Consider the following 16,692-nt stretch of genomic DNA (forward strand, 5'->3'; position numbering starts at 1 on the left):
CAGGCTGGAGTCAAACCCGGGCCGCTGCGGCAACAGCCTTGTACATGGGGCGCCTGCTCTACCACTAAGCCACCGACGCCCCAACACTCGCTATCCTCTTCCGTGTATCTAACGTTACCTTGCCAACGCCTACATCTATCATAGACATAATGAGGATGTAATGGAGGAGGAAATGAAATAAAGTTTGCAACCACACTGGCATGGACGTGCGGAACGCTGCAAGTGTGTGTTCTACCAATCAGCGTTTTTCAGCAAACAGCCCCTCCCCTCAAGAATTCAAGGGAATTGGGGGGCGGCGAAGCTAGGTGGATGCGAGTCCAGGGGCTCTCCAAACAAATCTGTTTTAAAATAATTTAAAACACCCAAACCCACTCATAACTTGATCGAATAATTGCTGTATGGACTTGAGATCCAGGAACAAGCCTCCTGGTCAAGAAAAAGTGAGTGAACGGAGCTTGTCAACCATTGGAAAAACTGAGTGTGACTACAAGGAAACTAATATAATGGCAGCGACAGCACAGGAACACCTGGGCGGCGGAGATCTGCTCATTCTCCTCCAGGAGATAAGGAATGGCAATGAAGCTCTCTCTCAAAAGATCGACCCTAAAACGGCAGAATTAAACCAGTCCATGCCCGGACTGAAACCCATGCTGGATAAACTGAGCTCTCCAGGTGCCGAAACAGAGAAGCGCATTAGCACAATGGAGGACCAACTGGGGGACCTTGGCCCAAGCGTTAACAAACTGAAAAAGGAGAATGACTTCTTCAGGGATGAAATTGACCAGCTGGAGAACTACAGCCAAGGCAATAATATGCGTGTTATTAATCTACGAGAAAGCTGTGAGGGGAATGAACCTGTCAACTTTTTTGTCTACTGGTTACCGGCCACCCTGGGACCGAGACACTTCACGGAGCCACTGATAATCGAGCGGGCACACCGTGCTCTGGCACCCCATTCACCTGATGACCAGAGGCCGAGACCCATTTTTATTCGCCTGCTCCAGTCCCAGGACCGGGACAGAATCCTTCGCATCGCCTCACAGCTCTCCAGGGGAAAGGGACTACCACGCACCTGTTTAATACTGTCGTCAGTCCTGATAGACACTCTGAATAATTTAAGTGACAACAGTAGGTTAAGATTCCCATTTATTTCCATTTAACTGAGACTGATTGCATACTAAATCGACTGAGTTAAAGGAGCTATATGTAAGAAATCTAAAGCAAATCGTTGTAAAATCATCCTAATATGTCATAGAGACTAAGGAATAATGTTCTTATAACATACTGATCTCACCGACAGCAATAGTACAGCCAGAATATTCGCATTTAAAAAACATTTTTACAGTCCGCAAATCATGTTTATGTTTTGAATTTTGTGTTTTGGGCTGTTGCGCCACCCACTGCCGTCACGCAGTCAGAGTCTCAGCATCAGTTACAGTTACAACTGAGCTACAGCAGCACAGCAAGCAGCATTAGCAGTGTCCGGGTACATAGCATCAGCAGCCGGCTTCTCCTCAGCTGTATCCCGGAAGCAACGTTAGCAGTGTCCCGGTCATAGCATTAGCAGCCGACTCACAGGGCTTTACAGCATATGACATCCCTCTATCCTTATGACCCTCACAGCGGATAAGGAAAAACTCCCCCAAAAAACCCCTTTAATGGGGAAAAAAAGCGGTAGAAACCTCAGGAAGAGCAACTGAGGAGGGATCCCTCTTCCAGGACGGACAGACGTGCAATAGATGTCGTACAGCGTTAGCAGTTTCCCGGTACATAGCATTAGCAGCCGGCTCCTCCTCAGCTGTATCCCGGCAGCAGCGTTAGCAGTGTCCCGGTACATAGCCTTAGAAGCCGGCTCCTCCTCAGCTGTATCCCGGCAGCAGCATTATCAGTGTCCTGGTAGTATTAGCAGCCGGCTCCTCCTCCGCTGTATCCCGGCAGCAGAGAAGCCGGACTTGCTCGAACGGTCCACTGGAAAACCGAAGATCAAGGACGCGGCGACATGGCCCTGCCACGGCAGCCGTCCGTGGGCAAACAAATCAGTCTCCAGCATGCTGCTGTCCAGCAACCTCACATCTGTAGGGGAGGAGGGGCGGACACGATTCGCGGCAGTATTTTGAATTTGAGTGCAGTAACCGTTTTGGCCACATTCTTACATACAGCGCCTTTAAAGCTACTGCATTCTCCTTTTTTATTTTTCCCACTCAAAACGGATAATCGCAATCACCAGTCTGTTTTCAGATACACACACAGCCAGGATGGTGACATGTTTAGTTTGATAGGTGCAAAGTGCACATCCCAGTTTGAAAGGGTAAATGGTGCTGAAAGTTCAGTGTTCAAGAGTAGGCATTTAGGTAGGGGGTGGGAGGGGAGGAACGTCCTTTTTCTTTTTCCATTTTGTTTCTTCGTAGTTTTGTATATGGTCAGTGCTTTAGTTTTTTCTACTTTGTTGTATGGGGCACATCTATCACATGAACGCGGTCATATCTTTGTAAAAACATTTGCTGTTGATGAATAGAGTAGTGAAATTTGTGAGCTTTAATGTAACGTAAACAGACCGGTCAAACGGAAGAGGGTCCTAACACATTTTTAAAAAAACTGCAAATAGATATTGCCTTTGTACAAGAAACCCACCTGACACTGTTGGAGCATAAGAAATTGAGGAGGGACTGGGATGGACAGGTAATATCATCATCCTTTAACTCTAAAGCCAGGGGAGTGGCTGTCTTAATAAATAAGAACGCCCCTGTGACAATTGGAGAAACCATTGTTGATACAAAGCAAAGGAGCCAAAATCACTTTAGACTTCATGAAAGAATTAAACTTAACAGATGTGTGGAGACAAATGCATGATTATTCCTTTTATTCTGGTCACCACAACTCCTTTACTCAGATTGATCTTTTTCTATTGTCAACACGGTTGATTCACAGAGCGGTAGAATCTGAGTACTTATCTAGAACACTGTCAGATCATTCACCTTTGTCCCTGTCCATTTATATGCCAGAAAATGCCACTAATTTGTATAGATGGCATCTCAATCCCACCCTCCTTCAAAAACCAGACTTCAAATCAAATCAAATCAACTTTATTTATATGGCACTTTTCACACAACAGTAACACAAAGTGCCTCACAGAGGTTAAAAACAACAAAGATCCAAAACAGAAAACAAAAAGAAAATAGAAAACCCAACCCTCCCACCCCACATAGAGATACGTAAATAAACATATATGCGCGCGCGCGCACACACACACACACACACACACACACACACACACACACACACACAAGCTATCACTAAAGAGACATGGCCTAGCACCGAGACCCGAGGCAAGGAAAAAGCCACCTCTGGGGGCTGTCCACACTGAGAGGGCCCGTGGTCCACGGCCACAGGGAGCGTCGCCATAGAGACACAGAGAGGCAGACATGAGGCCCCACACCGAGGTGCAGTGCCCTACAGCCACCCAGGTCAGAGCGGTCTCCCGACGGCACCCCCATCAGGAGACCAGGAACAACTCTCAGTGTGGTAGGCCCCCATGAGGAAACACTGGAGCTAAAAGCTGAGGGACTAAAACAGTAAGATAGGATAAAAGGTATAAAAATAACCAAATAAACAAAAAGCTATTTAGCTCATAAAATTGAGTTAGTAGCTAGGTAAGAATGATCTAAAACAGAGACATAAAATGCATCAAAACTAAAACCTATAGGCTAACTAAAATAACAAAAGATAAAGGTTAAATGAGATAACGTAAAAAGAGGAAGGGTAAGAATATAAAAAATAAATAAAAAATAGATAATAGATGGATAAATGGGTTATAAGAGGAATTTAAAATAGGTAAATAAAGAGATCAGTTAAAAGCCTGATTAAAAAGATGAGTCTTGAGCCTCTTTTTAAAAACATCAACAGTCTCTGCAGCTCTGATGCTCTCCGGCAGGCTGTTCCACAATCGGGGGCCATAATAATTAAATGCCACCTCCCTGTGTGTTTTAGTCCTGACTTGTGGTATGGTTAAAAGGCTGGTGCCGGAGGACCTCAGGGTCCGCGAGAGTTGATATGGTAAAAGCAGGTCAGATAAATAAGAAGGCCCAAGACCATTAAGACATTTAAAAACTAATAAAAGAACCTTAAAATCGATCCTGAAGCGCACGGGGAGCCAATGCAGCAATTTTAAAACTGGTGTAATGTGCTCCCGCCCTCTGGTCCTCGTCAGCACTCATGCAGCTGAATTCTGTAATAATTGTAGATTTGAGATACTCTTTTTGGGAAGACCAGAGAGCAGGGCATTACATTAATCTAACCTACAGGAGATAAAAGCATGCATCAGCACCTCCGTGCTGGCCTGAGAAACGGGTGGACTCTGGCTATATTCTTAAGGTGGTAGAAATCTGCCTTTGTTATGTTTTTAATATGTGGAATAAAACAGAGCTCAGAGTCAAAAATCACACCCAGATTTTTTATAGATTGTGTTGGTTCAAAATCCTGTAGTTTTGGTAAAAGTTTCTCTCTCTGGCCTTCAGGACCAATGACTAAAACCTCTGTTTTGTCCTGGTTGAACTGCAGGAAATTCGCTGCCATCCATGACTTTATATCTAAAATGCAGTTAAAAAGGGCATCAATTGGCCCTGTGTCATCAGGAGACACGGCAATGTACAGTTGCGTATCATCAGCATAACTATGAAAGCTGATGCAATGCCTCCTGATGACATTCCCCAGAGGAAGCATGTAGAGATTAAAAAGAGTTGGACCTAAAATTGACCCCTGGGGGACCCCACACTTTATATCATGGGTTCCTGAGGAACATGTATCCATACTTACAAAGAAGTGTTGATCAGTAAGGTAAGAGACGAACCAGTTAAAAACAGCACTAGAGAGGCCGACCAGGTGCCTCAGTCTATTTAATAAAATGTGATGGTCCACTGTATCGAAGGCGGCAGTTAGATCCAGTAGTACCAAGACTGTGAGTTTATGGTTATCTAAATTGCACCTGATGTCGTTTAAAATCTTTAAAAGGGCTGTTTCGGTACTGTGGTTCATCCTAAAACCAGACTGATATTTCTCTAAAGTGTTATTTGTATTTTAAAAAAATCATTTACTTGGTTAAAAACCAGTTTTTCTAAAACTTTGCTTAAAAATGGTAAGTTGGATACAGGTCAATAATTATTAAAAATGTTGGGGTCTAAATTGCTCTTCTTCAGAACGGGCTTCACCACCGCCATTTTCAAGGAGGCCGGGAAGACACCTGTCTGAAGAGAGCAATTCACCGTGTACAGTAGCTGTTCCTCAAAGAATCCATAAAATGTTTTAAAAAATGGTGTGGGACTTGGGTCTAAAAGGCAGGTTGTGGGCTTTACTTGGGAGAAAACTCGACCAAATGTCCTCGCATCAACCAGGGCAAAACTCTCCAGTGTTTCCTCAGGTAAAAGCAATGATCCAGGTATGTCGACAGTTAAAATCTGTTGCCATAAAAGACTGGATCTGATGTCATTGATTTTACTTCTGAAGTGGTCTGCAAAGTCCTCACAAAGGGCATTGGTTGTTGTCTTAGGTGATCTGTTAAAATTACTGCTTGTAAAATATCTATTGTGGAGAAGAGGAATTTGGGATTGTTTTATTGTCAGAGATTAGTTTTTTGAAGTGGGAAATTCTTGCCTGTTTGACTGCGTTATTGTAGGTTTTGAGATGTTGACGTAATATTTTGTAGTGGACTGTTAGGTTTGATTTTCTCCATCTTCTCTCAGCACTCCTGCAGTATCTTTTCAGTTGTTTGATTTCCTGATTTCTCCATGGGGGTTTAGGTTTTGTTCTAATTGTTTTGATTAAAAGTGGAGCCACTGAGTCCAGCGTTGACTTGAGTTTGTTGTTAAAATTGTCCACAATAAAATCACAGGGTGCTGGTAAAATCTTCTGCAAATTCATAAGAGATCAGATTAGGTTGTTCTGTGAGACTAACTGTGCCTCCTCTCCCAATAGTTTTATATTATGGGACACACTTAAAGCCTTTTTAAGGGGACAAATAATATCTTATACTAAAGGTATTAAAAAGAAATACATGGCAGAAATAGAAGAATTGGAAACAGACATTTTGAAACTGGAAAAGGAGTTTCAACAATCAAAATTTAAGGCAGTACACCATTTGTTAGTAGGGATGGGTATCGTTAAGATTTTAACGCTACTACTATTCTTCATGGTACTGCTTATCGATCTGGTATTTTAATGGTACTCTTATCGATACTTTTTTAGGAAGAAAAAAACAAATCAAGAACATAAATTGCTTTATTTTCTCATTATGCAACAAAACATTTTACTTTGTACAACTTGAAATGGAAAATACATAAAATAATAGTGTTGTCACAGTACCAAAATTGGGACCCACGATACAATACCAGTGAAAGTATCACGGTTCTGAGTAGTATCACAATACCACAGCAAAAATTAGGCAGATGTGCCTTTTGTCATTTATAAACACATAAATCACTTTTCTATAATACATCAATGATATTTCAATGGAATAAATTACTTACTGACTTATTCATACTTCAAAAACAGCATCAATAAGTGATTAACACAGGGGGGATCAAAATAAAATAAATAAATAAAATAAAAATCAACCAGCCACCCTCTTCCTCCTCCCCTGACAAGTAAAGAACAGTCCCTTCATAAGTAAAGAACAATCCCTAAAGTGCGCTCAGGTTTGTGGACCGTTACCTGCCACAAAGAGAAATGTGAACGGCTCGTTTCCCCTCTGACACGTCACATACCTGTGTACCGCCACGGCTCAGCTGTTCAGGTACTTCTGGACAGTCATGACGCCAACGAAGAGGAAAATATTGGACCTGGAGCCAGGCTTCTCCGTCGCCAGTAAGCCGTACTTGCGCCGCGGAGCACTATGGCCGTCGTATTTGACAGGAATACGTATTACTGTCTGTGACCCCCGTTCAACCCACAACCGACAGGATTCGCCTGCTGCTGGTTGAAATCTGTACTCACACAGCGTTCTCCTGAATGATTTTTTTTTTCTTGCACAACACTATTTTTAGTCACAAATGCAGTAAAATGCTTGCACCGTACAGCTCTCTCGAAAACAAATCACTGTAGCAAATAAACAAATCTAGCCTACAAGTAAAAATATTAGGTATTCTACGTATGTTAGGTATTCTAGGCAACTAAGAAAAGAAGAAAGCTCTAGAACAATTAATTCGATTCAAACTGAAACAGGCTCTGTATCATATAACCCAACAGAAATTAATGATACATTCAAACAGTACTATACATACTTATATACATCAGAACCACCAGAAAACCTGAGTAAGATTGATGAGTTTTTGTCCATGGTTGAACTGACCAAACTTGGCCAAGAAGAACAAAATAGTCTCAATCTGCCCTGTACACAAAAAGAAACTGAGAAGGCCCTGCGCTCATTACAAGCAAATAAATCGCCAGGAGAGGATGGGTTTCCTCCTGGGATTTACTCCTCCTGCTTCTTATGGACGTCATTAACGTAGCGTCTAAGACTCAAACACTCCCCGACTTATTCTCTGCTGCCATAATTACTGTAATTTATTAAAAAAATAAATAAATAAATGAATAAATAGAGACCCATTAAAATGCTCTTCATATCGGCCATTTTCATTGTTAAATGGGTCAGTGACAAATAAGGGTTGGCAAGATGAGCAATTCAGAAATATCTTCAAAAATAGTTTTAAAAGCATGCATCAGATTTGTTAAAATGTACATTCTGTATTTATGTTGGTTTTATGTCATTTGAAATGACATTTGCACCATTTTTTTTATCGAAAGTAAGACTGAATGCTCCTGAAAATGTCAAATGGTGTAACCACAAAAGAATGATAAATATTAAATATTTTATCCACCTACAGTAGATTTAAGTGTACTTATAAAAAAAACTTTATTTTAAAAGCATTAGGATAGCAATAAGATTTTTGTAGTATTTCTGTATTTTAATTTTAATGCATTTTGGCAATATTGAGCAGGACATTTCCCAAAAACACTGCTTTTTTCTAAATAATGCTTGACAAATTATGCAAAATTTGTTAAAAAAAAAAAACAGTGTTGCACTACAAAAGTAGATTACATTTATTCCACATTTTACTCCACATTTATTTTCATGTATATAATCATATTTTTAATGAAAAAATACCAGTTACACCAAATGACACTGGGTTGTGTTAATTGGTGTAACTGGTATTTTTCATAAAAAATGATACACTGTCTGACCATGTTCCTTCTACAGTCAAACACCATGTTTGTTGAAGAAATTGACACTAAAAATGAAATATGACAGTCAACAAGGTTGTAATGAACTTTTTTTTATTTTGGAGTTTTTTTTTTTATTATTTCAGTTTTATTTTCAGTTTCAGAAAAAAAGAACATCTGACAACAGTGAGCTCATTTCTTGTACTGTAAATTCTTTGCTGAAAAAAACATTTTACAATCATGTTTCATTTTAAAATTTAACTCATGTTTTGTATCTTTAGTTCTGAAAAAAAGTGACACCTGACAACAACTCGTAAGGGTGAACTTGTCTGCTATTGTGAATACGGTTAATAAAAATTTAATGAGAGCGAAAGTTCAGAAAAAGGAACATCAACAATTCTTTGCTAACAACAGTCATTTAATTTTAAAATGCAACTCATGTTTTATGTTTTGTATTTTAAATTCTGATAAGAGAAAAAGTCACCCGACGACGACGACAACAACTCGTAAGGACTTAATTGGCCCTTGCTGCTGCATTAGAATTCATTAGCATTAGCACTCTATGACGAGCCACTTTTTCCTGGTTAGAAAGTGCCATCTAATGGGGAAAATTGATTTTAATTATTTAGTTTGATTACTTTAGTTTTCTATAAATGTATTATATATTGTAATGAAATAGCAGAAATGTAAATTGTATTTTACAGACAGAAATTTTAATGTTTGAGTAACATTTCTACTTTAAATGAATTATTGGATTTTTAGGTACTTTAAAGCTACTGTACAAGTTCAAAAGTAGTTTTTTTTAATAACACATCTTTAATTAGCACCACAAACTACTGATATCTAACAGATTACCATCATAAACTGCTGATATTTGACATAATTGGCCTATAACAGAAAGGCTTTTAATAGGAGTCAAATGTTATAACCGGTTACACCATTTGACATTTAATTTTAAAATCAAATTTGACAGGCATTACTATGGACACCTGTGTAAGCACATGGCCTTAGTCTCAATATTTCAAACATAATTTTTAAAGTAAATATTCATTTTTTATGATGATTTATTAATGTTTTTCTAGTGTCATACCATTTGACATGTAAACTTTCCAAACCTGACCAGAGTCTTAAAACGTCAATTTATTCGTAATTTTAAGAGATTCTAACCTTGTCATGCACCAGTTGTGATCATCAGGGATCCTTCTCTGTAATACCATTTCCTGTCACATGGCCTTCTTTACAATATTAACAAAACAGCCTCTTAAATGGTGGTTACACAACTTGACACTTCATGTAGTTTACTTGACTTTCATGATTCCCCAAATTAAATTTCATATTTAGAACAATTGTATTCCATTACTTCTATTTAATATAAAAAGTAATAATATCATCGCCCATCATTTATTAATTGGGTTTAAATTCTCTACCATAAACCCCGGGCAAAAATTAGCACCAATGGACAGATTTCATTCCCTTTTAAGTAGATCGAGTTGACAGGGATGCTCTTTGTCTCCAGCACATTTCGTCTTAGCAATTGAGCCTTTAGCTGAAGCAATTAGACAGGATCCTGGCATAAAGGGCTCTCAGGTGGGCCAGACAGTTCATAAAATTAATCTTTTGGCGGATGATGTTATTTTGTATTTAAAGACCCTGGCAATTCCCTTTCCAAATTACAAACTATATTAAATACCTATGGTAGTATTGCAGGTTATAAAGTGAACTTGGATAAAAGTGAAATTATTCCACTTATGAACTTTGATCATTCTGAACTCCAGTGTGCTAGCCCATTTAAATGGCCTTCGAATGGTATAAAATATCTTGGAATAATTGTCGACAACAACCTTAAAAACCTGTACAAACTGAAATATCTCCCATTGCTCAGTAAGATTGAAGATGATTTACATAGGTGGAAGGGCCTGAATGAAGGCTCCAAACCAGGTCTGCATAAATCCAGAACGAAATGGGAATCAGATCTTAATATTACAATTGACGAACAACTTTGGACAGATCTATGTTGGAATAGACTATCAGCCACTGTTAATGCCCAATATAGATTGATTAATTATAATATTCTGCACCAATTATACATTACCCCAGAAAAAATACATTCATTTAAATCTAACCTATCAGAAATGTGCTTCAGATGTACTATTTAAGTTGGTTCCTTTTTGCACTGTACCTGGCTGTGTACAAAAGTGAAGCCTTTCTGGCATGACATCTGCTCCATTTTAACCAGGATCACAGGAGCTAACATTCCACTGGACCCTGAACTTTGTCTTTTGGGGAACTTTTGAAGTATCCGTGGTTCTCTAAATAATGCGCAACTTGAATTCATGGAAATTGCTCTTTGTGTGTCCAAAAAGGGCATTGCAGTATCCTGGAAATCTGATTTCCCTATCCCTATTGACAGGTAGTCTTCGGAGATGACTAGCTGCATCCCCCTGGAAAAAAACACATATAGGGCTCTAGTTTCGCATACTGGGTGAGGCGGGGGCGCAGTGCACCTGTGCTTCGCCAACTGGGTATGGCCAGGTGGATTTTGCAAGTTTGGCACACCGTGCATGCTGGCGCAGCTACTCCTTTTTCCCACCTCCGTCCCTCCTACCTGCGTAAGTCGGAAAGAGGGAGGAGAGAAGGCGTGGAGTGGGTTTTACACACATCACACCAATCAAATGAGCCCCTCTCCTTGCCCTTAAATGTGCCACGTGAAGGTGTAATGAGAGTTTACTCAATTCGCCGTGGCAGAAGAGAGCAGCAGCGTCAGACGGCCAAACTTCTCCCAGGAGGAAACTGATGCTTTGGTCTGGGAGGTCCAAGCTCACAGTGTCTGAATATACGGAACTGTGAGCAGACCTCTACGGGCTGATGATGCAAAGGTGGCCTGGGAGGAGGTCACCACAATTGTAAATCAATGTTGCGTTTCTCTCTCGCGCGTACGCTCTCTCTTTCTCTCTCGCAGTCTCACTCTGTTTCTTTTCTTTTGACTTTTCTAAGATGACAGATGCTGAATATATACTCCCTATCTGATGCTGTGGCTGTTTGTGGTTGGCTGAGAGGGATGTGAACTCATTAGTTTGCAGCTGTGTTAATCAAATCAAGTTGCCAAATGGTGCCAATCCCCTTTGATCTGACATCAGATGTGACGGGACAGTCGATATAGAGATACATTTATGTGCTGATTGCAGATAGTTGCATTGAATAGTGTTTTTTTGGGTATTTATTGCATTATTAATGTGCATCAAGCGTTTGGACAGGCTGGTTAAAAAAGCTGGCTCAGTGCTTGGACTGGACCCACTAAGAACTGTGGTGGAGAGGGGCGCACTGAACAAACTGAAAGCTATAATGGACAATAGCAGACACCCTCTCCACAGCACCCTGGAGTGGCAGAGGAGCAGCAGCAGGAGTCGGCTCATCTCAATGCGTTGCAGAACAGAGCATTTCAGAAGATCCTTCGTCCCTATGGCAATAAGACTGTTTAATACGTCCTGAATCCAGTCACACACACACTGACAAATTTTCACAACTGGACTGGACAGTGTAATGGACAGTGTAATGGACAGTTCTCTTTCAAGTTAATCTCTATTTATCCACTTATTTTAATGTATTTTATTTTGTTTTTTGTCTTTTGTGAGCTGCTGGACAGCTGAATTTGCTTTGGGATGATTAAAGTTCTTTCTGTTCTATTCTGTTCTAATGTATGAACTTGCCACAGTATGAACAGTGGTTACATAAGCTTTAGAACCAGCCACAACTTAGCCCTGTGCAAGAGTGATTGTCCGCTAATGGACTGCAGTGTTCACAGCTTCACCTTTTTAGTATCGCATCTGTGGTATGGTATGGTATGGTATGGTAGGGAATGGTTCTCCATTCTCAACTTTTTACAATGGAAACTAGGGCTGTGTGGTATACCGTGCACAGCGGGAAAGTGTTTAAGCAGGGACCCATTTCACCGCTGCATACCACAGGTGTGCTAGAGCCGGCGAGAGTGAGAGTATAGAGAGTCCTGAAAGCGACGCAACTGTACACAATGACCCAGAAGAACTCATACCAAAAAGAGCAGTGTTTCCCCTATATGCAACTAGCAGCGGTGCACTGCCGTTTACAATTGTCCTCTGACACACACACACACACACGAGCAGACTAGAGCACGGCTCGGGCTGCATTTTCCTGACTGATGCCGACCCGACTCCGGGACAATTATAACTGAGTGGGGCACTAATGGAGCAGAGCCTGTGTTGTATTTAGGCGTTGTCACGTAAATAACAAATTCCAGCACTTGAATACGCCATAGCACAACACAGCAGCCCTAAAACAGAAAAAAACATGTACGGAACTGAACTGTGCTACGAGGCTTAAAGCTCAGTGCACCAGCTTCCTGGTAAAGGGTGGCAGGGAGGTCCCCAGGGACCACTGGTTACACCAGAATTCAGGAACATGTAGGATATTACTACAGACATTCCTTTTGTCTTTCAGTGCTGTGACAGCAAATGCTGTATTTGCTCATGTCAGTGATAATGGTGCTTTACCATTGAGGGAATGCACCTTGTGTTTTTTTTCCCCACTGAAGGTCCTCTGGTCTGTATGAATTATGAAATGACCAATGCTTGTCTTGATTAAAAATAAAATTAATTAATTAAAAATGATTTGGATTTTATGTACCTGGGAGAGTTTAAATTTACATTGGCAGGCCAGTCAAGAACACCCTATGTATGGGAAATGCTGAAAACATTTCTTCCCTTTGCCTTTTCAGGCATTTCATGTCATCTTCCATCTTCGGCAGTATTGCAGTTTGGCTTTCAGCTCCTTTAGCATTGTTTTTTAGCTCTGAGGTCTTTCAGTAATGCAATTCATCTGCTAGTTTTACGTTCCAGCTTATAAGTTTTTGAGCAGTGCAGTGCATGCAATGCATTTGAGCTATACAGTTTTTGAGGCATTACATTTGATATTATTTTCAGCAATGCATTTCAATTCTTTTTACCTTTTTTCAAGCTTTTTTTCCACAGGAAATGCCTTTTCTAGTCTTTTTTTTTCCAGTCTACACAGCAGTCTGTAAAATTTCAATCAAAGGTACATCTCTGAAATTATCATTCTTACATTTAAGCCATCATTTTTCTGTCAGTGATCTTTTGATTGATACACTTTAAATGATACATCTCAGAGAGAGAGCTAATAATTAAAGCTAATAAAAGCCCAGTCTATTAATTTAAGGTCATGATACTCTGGCTATTGATTGCACAGTGGGAGTCTCCTCCCTCCCATAGTTGCTTTCACAAAGTAAAGGTATGACATACCCTGATCATGTATGATATACCCCTCTCTGCTCTCTGTTGTAGAGGTGATGCTTTCAACATGTGAATTAAAACTACTTCTGCAATAGCAACAAGTTGCAAATGGCCAGCTAACCTTTAACATTTCTCTTTTGTGTTGCCCTACCAGTCAGCAGCCAGCTGCCGGGGTAGCATACACACATCCCACCACGGTGGCAAGTTACACAGTTCATCAAGCACCTGTGGCAGCACACACTGTGGCGGCAGCCTATGCTCCCACTGCAGCCACAGTTGCCGTAGCTAGGCCTGCCCCTGTCGCTGTAGCAGCTGCTACTGCTGCAGCTTATGGAGGATACCAGCCAACCCACGCTGCCACGGACTACGGCTACCCTCAGCGCCAGCCTGAAGTCCCTCCACCACCACCACCGGTCACCTCACAAAACTACCAGGTACACTACAACTTTTTTTCCCCCTCAAGGCATCTACACAAATTACATAAAGTATTAACATCTAGTTTTTGTCATTTTGATTCTTGGTAGTTGCACTGGATTTACATGTTTATTTCTGAGGTTTTGGGATGGGACCAGATGTTCTGCCGTCATAATCTGCAGTGACCACAGGTTATATCTATACACCATTCAAACAGTTAATTATTTGATATTTAATTAAGCAATAGAAATAAAATAATATACAAATGAATGTATACATGAATATATTAATCCACCAATTAATTCCATACCTAAGTATAGAATTTCAAAGTCAATTTTAAGATTGAACTTGATTTATTTTGTAATTCACTTAATTATCTCTGTTTGAGAATAGTTTTTATTAGGCAAGTAGAAAGGTAATTCTGTTAAGTATTTGCAAACATTTTTCCACTGTTTCCTTTTGCTTCATTCACTATCTATTAGTGGGCAGTAAGTGTATTTTGTAATAAAAGCTACACATTTGGTACCTGATGTAGGTTTGTATAAAGAGTTTCTATGTAGTATAGCAAAGTTTGGAATTTGAGTTGAGTAATTTTTAGGTTTGGAAAAAAAGAGTATGGAAAAATGTGTTTTCATACTAAAACCCCTATTCTGTTTTTTCTAAAATATGAAATTCCAAATTTCTAAAAATGAATTGATCATAGGCCTGCAAGCAGGGTGTTTTTTATTGGGCAGGCAGCCAGCACAGCAAAAAGTTTTACCACTATGATAGATAATGAGGGCCAGAGTGAGCTTGTTGTCATCAAAAGCCATAAATCTGATGTGTGACTGAATGCACACTCCTACAAAGAGCTGTACACGGCAGCCTACAACTTTGCCCCATGTGCCTTATAACTACACCAAATCCAGACATCCTCAACCAGATTAGTTTGGAAGAAAATGCAGTGTATTTGAATTGCTTATATAGCATCACAGATAACCCAATATAGCTGCAAGCTGAAATCCTGGGTTCTTTGAACGCGGGATTCTTTTTTTGAATCAAACGAAACCTGGTCTGAACATTCAGATGCTAGTAATAGACTTGGTAAATGGACTTGCACTTGTGCAGTGCCTTTCTAGTCTTCTGACCACACAAAGCGCTTTAAAACTACATGTCACATTCACCCATTCACACCACGGGTGTGACACCATACAGTTAGCCACCTGCTACTCAGTAACCATTCACATGCACTCACACACTGATGGAACAGCCATCAAGAGGAATTAAGAGTTCAGTGTCTTGCCAGGGCTGTACAGTGCAACATATGTCACATGTGATGGAAAAAAATGTTTGCGAACGGAGGGAAAAGCTCTTGTCTTCGAGTGTCTTTGTCTCTGTGGGGGAGGCGGGGCAATGGTCTACACACACACACACAGTGCAATCGTTGTGAGGGGAGACGAGGCGGAGAAGAAAACAGAGAGTTGAGCGTAAGAGAAAGACAGGGAACTTGTTCCTAAACCAAATGCCACGGCCCCTGTGAGGGGAGCCCAGTAATTTGGACGAGCCGGTATGCCAGGTTTGTTCTAAAACCATCTCAACAAAAAGAGCGAATACGACCAACTTAACTGCACACCTGAGAGTGAGAGACTGACAGTCTATTTTTTTGTATTTATAAGGTCTTTATTTATTTTGGTTCGTAAATATTCTTGTTAAATAAATGTTTAAATGTTTAAAAATATATATCCAAGATCCTTGTGATGGTACATCAGCTCACAATAGGTTGGATGACACCTCCGTCATTGCTTGAGAGCATCTGTTTCACTTGCACTGGCACAATGCAGTTATGGGATTCGGGTAGGAACCCAGACGGAAAAAAGACTTTATGGCATACCTCATATCCCCCTCCTCGTCATATCCCCTCCTCTCTTTAGAGTGGTGTAGCTGACCCAAGGTGAACTAAGTTAGACGTGGTTGTCATGGTTGAAGCGACAAAGATAAGCAAGAAGGTGAAGGAGTTGTCCAAGGAGACAAAGAAAAGTAAACGGGAGAGTGATAAAACAAGAGCTTGAACAAGGATTAATATTGGCCTGGCTTTCACAAGCTGCCAAGAGCTGAAAGAGGAGGAGGGATGCCCAACTGATGGTGACCTGGCGCTGTAACTGCTGTCCCCCCTCTACTTAGGAGACTCACTGTCTACAGGTCGGCTGCCTCAGGTACATTTTAAGATGAAGTGTTAGCCTACATGCAGACAGCTTTCATTTTAGTTTTGTCTTTGTGGTGAGCACGATGTGCTTGTATCGTAAATTATAATAGCGGTGAATGAGAGACTGCGGACAGAGCAGATTGAAATATGGCTTTCTACATGCTGATCACATGTATTGATAAAGTACTGGCTTGGCTGGCAGAAGTTTTATCGCACTTACTTACAGTAACAAGTGTAGCTGTTGTCAACTAGAGTAAACTTGAAGTTATATTCCCTTCATCTGCACCGCGGCCTCTTTGCTGTTGTCTATCTGACTTCACTCTGAGTTTGTGTGTCTGTGTGTGTGTGTGTGTGTGTGTGTGTGTGTGTGTGTGTGTGTGTGTGTGTGTGTGTGTGCCTGCGTGCACTGCAAGGAGGAGGAGGTGGTCAGCCGTGACATGCAGAGAGCAACTCTTTTCTGAGTTTCGGCCTAATCATGTATGTACAAAATGCTATAAGGCTACTTTACCTGTTCTGAAGACACGATGATCGCGCATTACATGGCCAACTTGTTGGCTTGTCAACAAATGCACGCGCAGAAAGATTTTTGCGACACTTGTAACA

At 40.7% G+C, this 16,692-nt stretch overlaps 1 protein-coding gene across 2 annotated transcripts in view; it reads left to right on the forward strand.

Annotated features, from left to right (window-relative positions):
- The window catches only part of zfr (zinc finger RNA binding protein), a 69,639-nt gene that overhangs the window by 6,210 nt on the left and 46,737 nt on the right, over positions 1-16,692 (forward strand). For both annotated transcript variants that reach the window (XR_007449516.1, XM_049578765.1), the window contains exon 3: positions 13,648-13,927. Coding sequence is in view for 1 of the 2 variants with exons in the window: in XM_049578765.1 (XP_049434722.1) it covers positions 13,648-13,927 (280 nt within the window). In the remaining variant the exon portion in view is untranslated. The remainder of the gene's footprint in view (positions 1-13,647; positions 13,928-16,692) is intronic.

This window comes from Epinephelus fuscoguttatus, linkage group LG6 (assembly GCF_011397635.1).
Source record: "Epinephelus fuscoguttatus linkage group LG6, E.fuscoguttatus.final_Chr_v1".
Classification (NCBI taxonomy): Eukaryota; Metazoa; Chordata; class Actinopteri; order Perciformes; family Serranidae; genus Epinephelus; species Epinephelus fuscoguttatus.